This window comes from Oncorhynchus masou, chromosome 22 (genome assembly GCF_036934945.1).
Source record: "Oncorhynchus masou masou isolate Uvic2021 chromosome 22, UVic_Omas_1.1, whole genome shotgun sequence".
Lineage (NCBI taxonomy): Eukaryota > Metazoa > Chordata > Actinopteri > Salmoniformes > Salmonidae > Oncorhynchus > Oncorhynchus masou.
In genome coordinates this window covers 38991218-39001580 of record NC_088233.1, presented here as the reverse complement: position 1 = coordinate 39001580, position 10363 = coordinate 38991218, and the positions used below count along the sequence as shown (strand labels likewise).

General features: G+C 45.4%; 2 protein-coding genes across 6 annotated transcripts in view; one reads left to right on the top strand and one right to left on the bottom strand.

The window, feature by feature from the left end:
- The window catches only part of ldhd (lactate dehydrogenase D), an 11248-nt gene extending 8687 nt beyond the window's left edge, over nt 1-2561 (top strand). For 2 of the 4 annotated variants that reach the window (XM_064930158.1, XM_064930161.1), the window contains 7 exons: nt 272-431; nt 628-827; nt 1092-1220; nt 1356-1483; nt 1593-1683; nt 1807-1918; nt 2039-2561. In XM_064930158.1, the coding sequence (XP_064786230.1) occupies nt 272-431; nt 628-827; nt 1092-1220; nt 1356-1483; nt 1593-1683; nt 1807-1918; nt 2039-2204 (986 nt within the window). In that variant the 3' untranslated portion in view covers nt 2205-2561. Of the gene's footprint in view, nt 1-271; nt 432-627; nt 828-1091; nt 1221-1355; nt 1484-1592; nt 1684-1806; nt 1920-2038 lie in introns of those variants that run through there. The other 2 variants (XM_064930159.1, XM_064930162.1) reach the window with 2 other exon arrangements.
- Nucleotides 2562-2906: 345 nt separating this feature from the next.
- The window catches only part of znrf1 (zinc and ring finger 1), a 32382-nt gene continuing 24925 nt past the window's right edge, over nt 2907-10363 (bottom strand). The window contains exons 3-5 of one of the 2 annotated variants that reach the window (XM_064930164.1): nt 7554-7659; nt 5604-5695; nt 2907-4667 (exon numbers count right to left, since the gene is read on the bottom strand). In XM_064930164.1, coding sequence (XP_064786236.1) covers nt 5638-5695; nt 7554-7659 — 164 coding nt within the window. In that variant the 3' untranslated portion in view covers nt 2907-4667; nt 5604-5637. Of the gene's footprint in view, nt 4828-5603; nt 5696-7553; nt 7660-10363 lie in introns of both variants that reach the window. The other variant, XM_064930163.1, reaches the window with a different exon arrangement.

Below are 10363 nucleotides of genomic sequence, written 5' to 3'. Positions count from 1 at the left end.
GTAGGCCTAATAGGCCTGTCACTATACACACGCCTGAGTTTAGTTAATCATTGTGAAATGAAGGGGAACATTTTTCTATGGTGAAATAGGGGTCCATGGGTAGAAACTGTTAGGAACCCCTGATAAGTAATCACACCAACTACTTTCATGTACAATGGTATTGGATGATCGTCATTCTCGCTGACATTTTGTGCCCGAAGTTGGGAAGAATATTTGTGAAGTGTTGGGTATGAAATCACTGAGGTGTTCTACTGTCTGTCGGCACACACAGACCCTGGTGCAGACGCGTCTCTGTGTGGCATGGCTGCCACCAGTGCATCAGGCACCAATGCGGTGCGCTACGGCACCATGCGGGAGAACGTACTCAACCTAGAGGTGGTGCTGGCCGATGGATCCATCATCCACACAGCAGGCAAGGGGCGCCGGCCCCGGTAACACTCCCAGACATGGATATATTCATGGTTATATACGTCATTGGTTACACTGCCAGGCCTGAAACAGAAAGTGACAGTTAAAACATGTTTTAGTGTTTAGCTATTAACAACCTATTTGGTGTTCTCTCTCTTTCTGTAATTTCACCAGTAATGAGGACATGTATGACCTTTGACCTTCTCTCATCTCCGTTAGGAAGACGTCAGCGGGGTACAACCTGACCAACCTGTTTGTGGGTTCAGAGGGCACTCTGGGAGTGATCACGAAGACCACCCTGCGTCTCTACGGGGTGCCAGAAGCCATGGTGTCTGCTGTGTGCACCTTCCCCTCTGTCCAGGCAGCAGTGGACAGCACTGTGCAGGTCCTCCAGACTGGAGTGCCCATCGCACGCATCGGTGAGTAGACAAGGTGGCCATTTACTAGTTTTTAACACAGAACTTACCTCTGCGTTCATTGTTTTCTTACCGTAAGGTGCCTGTCCATCTTAAACTGACACTGAGCAAGAGACTGCTATGCATTCTTACTCAGAGTAACCAAGGGTTTTAGACACTAATTGGAGGACCTGATGCTATTTAAAACACTGACCAAGTGTTTTTTACCACAATCTTCTCAGTATTGCTGGAGCCTTGTTCTAATCCAACCACGTCTGTCCTTTCCAGAGTTCCTTGATGATGTGATGATTGACGCCTGTAACAGCTTCAACTCGCTGTCCTACCCCGTGGCCCCCACTCTCTTCCTGGAGTTCCACGGCACTGAGAAGAGTCTGGAGGAGCAGGTTACCGTCACAGGTGTTTTGTTGCTGTACGGTGTTATACTGAATGTGTGATGTAATTGTACGTTAAGTTAACGTTACTTGCGATAGTTTGCTGTAAATTTGACTTGAGTGAGATTTCTTCTTTATTTGTTGATTGGAAACTGTCCAGAGGAGATCACACAGGCTAACGGTGGGTCAGACTTTAGCTGGGCGCGGGATGCAGAGACCCGCGGGCGCCTGTGGAAGGCACGACACGATGCCTGGTACGCTGCCCTGGCACTCAGACCGGGCTGCAAGGTCAGTAAGGCTCTGACTCTAATAATTATTGATAAATAATGTAATCACTTCGGCATTATTGTTTGTAATGTTGTAACAGAAATGTGCTGACTCCATTTTGGTCCTGCAGGCCTACTCCACAGATGTGTGCGTCCCTCTCTCTCGTCTCCCTCAGATCATTGTGGAAACCAAGGAGGACCTGATGCTAAACGGACTCACAGGTAACGGCTAGCTAACAACAGACTCCCTGGTGGGGCATCACTCAGAGGATACACTGTTTGTTTATGTTACTGTACATGTTTGTGTGTGACCAGTAGTGTATTGAGGACTCTTTCTCTCCTGAGGTCCGATCGCGGGTCATGTTGGAGATGGAAACTTCCATTGTATAATGGTCATGGACCCCAATGACCAGGATGAGGTCATTAGAGTTCATGAGTTCACTGAGCGACTGGCCAGGTACTGTATGTCTCTCTATCCTATCCTTTCTCACCATTAAATCGACCCCTTGTTCCTGACCATTGAACTCCTTCTCTCTTATCCCTGTATTTATAGTTCTCTGTTTCTCTCATGTTGTAGGAGAGCACTGGCCCTGGACGGGACATGTACGGGGGAGCACGGGGTGGGCCTGGGGAAACGAGCGTTGCTCCGAGAGGAGATGGGACCCCTGGCCATCGAGGTCATGCAGGGCCTCAAAGCCACCCTTGATCCCAAGAACCTCATGAATCCTGGGAAGGTTCTGTAGCTGAAGGTACTGTAGCTATGACCTTATCAGAGCACTGAATCAATAAATGAAGTGTAAAACAATACCTTTGTCTGCCACAGGGTGTCAGGAGTTTGGTATTTATAGAGTAACTGACTGAGTGCCAAGGGCAAATTGTGTTATTTTTGCCTGTCCAGTACCTCAGAATGAACTGCTGCTAATTTAGATGTTATTACAATGGAATGGTGGCTTGAAATTATATATTTCCAACAAACCTAATGCAACGTTCTGTGTTTTGTTTCTGTTAAATTGTGTGCCCTGTTGATGTGTACAAACTGTAATTGGCCGCTTCTCATTGACAATGAAGTATTTTTTTATTAAACATCCCTCATATTGCCATGGTGTAGTTGCTCTTATGTCTAAAGATTTCTTCTTACAATCTGATTTGTCAATCTTAGCTGATGCCTTCAAATTGGGTGAACAAAGTAACTAAATGATAAGCATTTACACACCATGATTTCATGAGTAGATTTGTCAAACTTTAAAATATCCCATTTAGCAGACGCTTTTGTCCAAAGCGACTTACAAGTCGGCTGGGGCCACTACTTTTACATATGGGTGGCCCCAGTGGGAATCGAACCCACGACGCTTGGCGTTGCAAGCGCCATGCTCTACCGACTGAGCCACACAGGACTCATTTAACATTTAGGCCTGAATCTAGTTAAGGAAATAACATAGAAAAAACATGTTTATTTAGACTTTTATTATTATATGTATCATTGCACATCAAAATCATGAGACAATTAGTTGATACCTCAAACAGGCATCCATTCACATCCTTGGAAAAAAAAGTAATCAAGACATTAAAACGAAATAAAGCAAGAAATGAAGGTATGGCCCTTTAGAGCGTTGAGCAGGGCTACAGTTAGCAGGAGACGTTAAGTTATATAGTTTATATCATAACTGACTAGTAGTCTGTCTCCCCTGTGTCTGAGAAGCTTGGTGGTTGTCTGCTTGCTTAATAAATGGTTTTTGTAGGGCCCTCACGGGTATGAAGCAGATAACCCTGCAAAAATACTATTCTCTACATTTTAATCTAGCACAAATGGAAGAAAATATAATATTCACCCATTTGTTCAGTCTTCCCCCCCCCCCCCTCACAGAACCACCATGCTGTTATTATTTATACATTAGAGGCATTCTGAAGAGTACTGTGAGTTCTGACCGATTTGGAAAAACAAATCTTAAATGTGAATAGCTCAGTTGTAACCCCGGAATAGCTCAGTTGTAACCCTGGAATAGCACTAAAATGTTTGGGTTGATGGGTCTTGAACACCTCCATTACAATAAGTCAACACAACCAGAGGGGGGACATTACCAATTTCAGCAGTTAGCATATGGGCACAGACAGTCTCTTAGGCCAAGATGCATCACACACACACACACTCTCACATGAACACACTCTCACATGAACACACTCTCACATGAACACACTCACGGCCCCTACAAAGAAATGACTCATTCTGATCAGTGTCCCCATCACAGCAAAAACCTGGTGGACAAAAATAACTACATAGAATATGTCATGTTGATTTTCTGTAACTGTAAACATTAGCGAAATAAAGGGAGAAATGACACATTCACACAGGGAAAATGGACATCTAAATTGTAAACGTTTCAAACACAGACCAACACACAGTATTGTCTCAGACTTCTATTTGACCCTTTAGCAAATCAGGCTCTCACACTACAGAGATCATCCTCACCGCCCAAACCACATCACAGGTATGGTGACTGACATCATCATCACCACCCCAACCACACCACAGGTATGGTGACTGACATCATCCCCAGCACATAGAAGAACGTAAACCAACGAACCCCAACTGCCCCCTACAACACACAAGCACACACCACCAAGCATAAACAATGTACCCCTTCCACACACAAAACAAGTGTAGTTTGACTGGCATCTTCACTGCCCAAACACATAGAGAAGCATAAACTACACCCCTGACACCACCCACCCACACACACAGAAACCTACACAGACAGACCCTGCCTGCCCCACCAATTCGGCATCTCACACACCGCTACTCCACCTCAAAGCGAAGACTAAGAGAAGCACATGTGACTCCAGCTAATGAGTGAGTGGGTGGGTGCTGTAACTATAGTGATTGGGGGCTTCTGTCTGATGATCAGACAACGTCCTGGGAGTCGACCTTTCCCTGGCACACAGGGTGCATCCAGCCCGATTCTTCCTCCCCTGTCTCTTCCGGTGAAGGCCATGTGAGGACTGGATCCAGATGAGTGACAGGGAGCGCTAGACTCTGGAGGCAGAATGGAGGGCAGAGCAGGGGGCCAGGGCATGTGGTGGGGCAACTGGCTGGCTGGGGTGGGGGGGGGACAAGCGGCCTGATGAGGCAGTTTGTCTGGAGGGATGGTCAGCCTGGTTGGGCCCGACTGGCAGTCTCTAGGGCTGAAGGGGCAGGGAGGAGGGGCACTCTGTAATGCATGTGGAAGTGACAGTATTGGCTTGATGTTTCTTCTTTTGGTTCAGTTTGCTAGGAATTTTCTTGATAGATCAATTGATTGGTTGTTTTGATTGTTTCGTTTTTTTGGTTACTTCAGTATCCAGTTATCCATGGTTGGACCATAAAGTGCCCTGAGAGGTTATAGCCATATAATCAAAGTGGATACACAAAGACAGTTAAGGGTGTTATTTTAAATGTATAATTCACACTTACAGAATGCTATAATTTCATACCGACTAAGAAAGTTTTATTCAGGGCTGTTATACTGTACATGCATGTGTGCGTATGTATGCATTATACAGTGCATTTACACTGAGTATACCAAACATTAGCAACACCTTCCTAGTATTGAGTTGCTCAATTCGTCTGGGCATGGACTCTACAAGGTGTCAAAAACGTTCCACAGGGATTCTGGCCCATGTTGACTCCAATGTTTCCCACAGTTGTGTCAAGTTGTCTGGATGTCCTTTGGGTGGTGGACCATTCTTAATACACACAGGAAACTGCTAAGCGTGAAAAACACAGCACCGTTGCAGTTCTTGACACTCAAACCGGTGCGCCTGGCACCTACTACCCCGTTCAAAGGCACTTAAATCATTTGCCTTGTCCATTCACCCACTTTAACCCGTCTCCTCCCCTTCATCTACACTGGTTTGAAGTGGATTTAACAAGTGACATCAATAAGGGATCATAGCATTCACCTGATCAGCCAAAGTCATGGAAGGAGGTGTTCTTAATGTTTTGTACACTCAGTGTAGACGTTAGTGAGTGAGCTATTTCAAGAGTATGTTCTCATCATATTACTACTACCTAGGTACACTGAGTGAGTGTCCTATTTGTACCATAGTATTCTTGTAAGAATCTCCTGTCCCCAGTCTCCTGTGTGGAAGAGAAGGGATGCTCTCACCTTGAAGGAGTAGTAGTAGCAGCACAGAGGTCAGTCAGTCTGAAGGATGCTCAGGGCAGGACCGATTAATCTCAAACCAGGAGTCTATACAGCTGGGAGAGGAAGAGAGGGGGGAAACACAACCATTACATGAATGCACTTATCTCTTTGGCCTCGGTTACGGTATATCACTGAGGCCTAAATGTATTGCCCCACTGCGTAGAATTAATCTCGGAGTCATTTCAGGCTGGGTAATCTTGTGAGCCTGTACTGTACATTGGGACGTATTCAGAGCCCTCGACTTTTTCCACATTTTGTTGCGTTGCAGCCTTTTTCTAAAATATATACTTTTTTATTCCCTCAATCTACACACAATACCTCATCATTACCAAGTGAAAAAAGGTTTTTAGAATGTTTTGGAATTGTCTTAAATTAAATAAAATAAATAGAAATACCTGATTTACATAAGTATTCGGACCCTTTGCTATGACAAATTAAGCTCAGGTGTATCCTGTTTCTATTGATCCTCATTGAGATGTTTCTACAACTTGATTGGATTCCACCTGTGGTAAATTCAATTGATTGGACATGATTTGGACAGTGCATGTCAGAGCAAAAACCAAGCCATGAGGTCAAAGGAATTGTCCGTAGAGCTCCGGGACAGAATTGTGTTGAGGCACAGATCTGGGGAAGGGTACCAAAAAAATTCTGCAGCATTGAAGGTCCCCAAGAACACAGTGGCCTCCATAATTCTTAAATGGAAGAAGTTTGGAACCACCAAAACTTTTCCTAGAGCTGTGCCCCTGGTCAAACTGAGCAATCGGTAGAGAAGGGAGGTGACCAAGAACCTGATGGTCACTCTGACAGAGCTTCAGAGTTCCTCTGTGGAGATGGGAGAACCTTCCAGAACGACAACCATCTATGCAACACTTCACCAATCAGGCCTTTATGGTAGAATGGCCAGACGGAAGCCACTCCTCAGTGAAAGGCACATGGCATCCCACTTGGTGTTTGCCAAAAGGTACCAAAAGGACTCAGACCATGAGAAACAAGATTCTTTGGTCTGATGAAACCAAGACTGAACACTTTGGCCTGACTGCCAAGAATCACGTCTCAAGTAACCCTGGCACCATCCCTACGGTTAAGCATGGTGGTGGCAGCATCATGCTGTGGGGATGTTTTTCAGGGGCAGGGAGACTAGTCAGGATCGAGAGAAAGATGAACAGAGCAAAGTACAGAGAGAGCCTTGATGAAAACCTGCTCCAGAGCGCTCAGACTAGGGCGAAGGTTCACCTTTGAACAGGACAACGACCCTAAGCACACAGCCAAGACAACGCAGGAGTGGCTTCGGGACAAGTCTGAATGTCCTTGAGTGGCCCAGCCTGAGCCCGGACTTGAACCCGATCGAACATATCTGGAAAGACCTGAAAATAGGTGTGAAGTGATGCTCTCCATCCAACCTGACAGAGCTTGAGAGGATCTGCAGAGGAAGAATGGAAGAAACTCCCAAAATACAGGGGTGCCAATCTTGTAGCGTCATACCCAAGAAGACTCGATACTGTAATCGCTGCCAAAGGTGCTTCAACAAAGTACTGAGTAAAGGGTCGGAATACTTATGTAAATGTGATGTATATATTTTTTTCAATTAGCAACATTTTTTGAAAAACCTGTTTTTGCTTTGTCATTATGGGCTATTGTGTGTAAATTGTTTGTTTTTTCCCCTCATCAATTTACACAATTTTAGAATAAGGCTGTAACGTAACAACAAAAGTCAAGGAGTCTGACTGAATACTTCCCGAATGCGCTGTACAGTCCGGACCAGGAGTTGAGTCAGAGGGTTCGTCAAATGGCACCCTATTCCCTATGGTACATGTCTTTTGACCTGAGCCATATGTGCCCTAGTCAAAAGTAGTGCACTATCTAGGGGATAGGTCATTTGAGGTGCAGCCTGAGAGCTGAGTCATACCTCACCTTTTGTGATAGATGCAGAGACAAGGCAGTCTGGCGATGGTGTCTCCTTGCTGCAGCTCCTCCAGACAGATCACACATTCCCCAGCATCCCTTGCTAGCACGTCATCTGTGACACACAAACACATGCAGGCGCACACACACACACACAAAAGAAAGCAAGACAACGGTGAGTGGCAATGACACATCACATCGTACCAAATATGAAAAACAAACAGTGTGTCACTGCCACAAGAACAAATCTAAATTCAGTAAAATACTGGAGACTATTCCAGTAAAGCAACAATAGAACACCAGAATAGAACAGAGCAAAAGAAACACAGCTGTGCACTCTGCTATTCAGGTGGAAGAGCATCCAGTCAGTGCGTCAGAGGAGAGGGAGGACGAGGCCTTGTCTGGTTGCTGCTGTGTAAAACAAACAGCAGGGGGCAGCATTGAGCACAGTCTGGTCTGGACCAACACAACCAGAGAAGAAGAGGCGAAGCAAGAGGGTCCACTGCTGTCAAAATCTGTTCACGCGGGAATACAGTGATAAGCAGACCGATAAGCAGACCGCCTGCCTACCCGCCTTTTGGGACAACGACTCCTATTTTTAGAGCAGAGACACAGTATCTCTAACACAACTCACTGATGCAGGGTTTTACTGGCTTACACCGGGCCAACACATCGTTTGGCTTCTAGACCCAACATGGCTCACAGTTACTGTCTCTGTGCACAGGCAGACGGTATACGAACCAGAAGACTGTGTGTGTGTGTGTGTGTGTGTGTGTGTGTGTGTGTGTGTGTGTGTGTGTGTGTGTGTGTGTGTGTCTGTTACTGGAAACATCCAGCCATTTGTTCAGCAAGGTAATGATCAGCAGGATAGAACACGGTAGCTCATACCCCAACAGTGAGTCACTGAAACACATTTCGCAACAGCCATTGTTCTTAGAATAAGACATTGTGGATTCCAGTAAAACCTAGTTTAAATTTGACAGGAAATGCTGCAGTGCCAGAACAGAGTAGGACACCAGACCACATCCTGTTACAGCAACTCAATACTTTCCCTGGAAACACCAGTGTGTGTGTGCGTACGTACGTGCGCAAGCACGCATCTTTCTTGTCATGACTGTTTTGTTTGAGTGAGAGTGGGGTTTTAGAACAAAGGGTAGACTTAAACAATAAGGCCCAAGGGGGTGTGGTGTATGGCCAATATATCATGGCTAAGGGCTGTTCTTAGGCACAACGTGAAACAGAGTGCCTTATTGCTTTTATAAACTGGTTACCAACATACACTGAGTATACCAAACATTAGGAACACCTTCCTAATACCGGGATGCTGGTCCATGTTGACTCCAATGCTTCCCACAGTTGTGTCAAGTTGGCTGAATGTCCTTTGGGTGGTGGACCATTCTTGATACACACGGGAAACTGTTGAGTGTGAAAAACTCAGCAGCATTGCTGTTCTTGACACAAACCTGTGCACCTGGAACCTACTACCATACCCTATTCAAAGCCACTTTTCTTTGTCTTGCCCATTCACCCTCTGAATGTCACACATACACAATCCAAGTCTCAATTGTTTCAAGACTTAAAAATCCTTCTTTAACCTGTCTCTCCCCCTTCATTTCCACTGATTGAAGTGGAATTAACAAGTGACATCAATAAAGGATCATTGCTTTCACCTGGTTGGTCTATGCCAGTGAAAGAACAGTAAACAAGTATGTTTATGTCATATCTGTGGTATATTATCTGATATACACATTCTGTTTTAGCCAATCAGCATCACAGACCCAAACTACCCAGTTTATAAAACGGGATGGTGAGGTGGACGTGATGCACGGAACCTCTGGTAGTCCATTCAAAGCATTTAAGGAAGTGAAGGTTATATTTTTAAATGACCCTTAATGACATGTTTGGTTAGGTTCGAGCACTGGGTGAAAACAGTATTAGAACAAAGGAAAGCGGGGGACGAGGGATGAGAGACGAGGGAGGGAATGTGGGGAAGCTAAGGTGAAGGGAGGAGAAGACAGCGTGAGATGGAGTGAGCGACAGACAGAAGACATATGCTCTGAATGTAAATCAGCTTAGCTAGCTGCCCAGTCCCGTCAATCCTCTGCCTCCCCCTCTCTCCCCACCTCCCACCCCCTCTCCTCCAACATCCTCAATCTCCAAAACTGGTCCTCAGTAAATTTATACACAGCTGTTCCCTTTCCACACCCTTGCAGATAGAACAATAAGCACCCCTCCTCCTCCCCCCGTCCTCACCTCCTGCTCCTTAGCTTGTTATCCTCTTAGGAGCTATGGCATCAGCGGCTCGCTTCGCATTATGCCAGCCAGCCAGAGGGAGGGAGTGTGTTTGTTTTTGTGCATGCAATGTTGTGTACATGGGGGGGATTTAGGTCTAGGTCTTCACACTGCAAAGTACAGTGCAGTATGTGTCTATATATTTGTGTCTGTGGGTATGCATTGTTATTTGTGTGAAGTTTGTTAGGTCTTGTGTTTTATGCTTATGCATGTGTGTGTGTGTGTGTTTTCTAGGAATCTAGGGGTGTTTGTGAGTGAGTGACTGAATGTGACACTGTTTTAGTAGAAATGTAAGTTGGAGATTGAAGGATAGATGAAGCCAGTCCACGTCAGCTGACCACTGTCTTTTTTGGGCTACGACATTGCATGATGATATTTTAATACCTGTGGTTAAATATAGCCCTTGCAGAGAGAGAGGAGAGTTGGAGAGAGAAAGAGTTTGGCTTTTACAGCACAGGTGATGGCTGCCTGCTAGTCTGGAGGACACACAGAGAGACAGGGAAGCAAGCCATGCTTGAGAAAGCCAT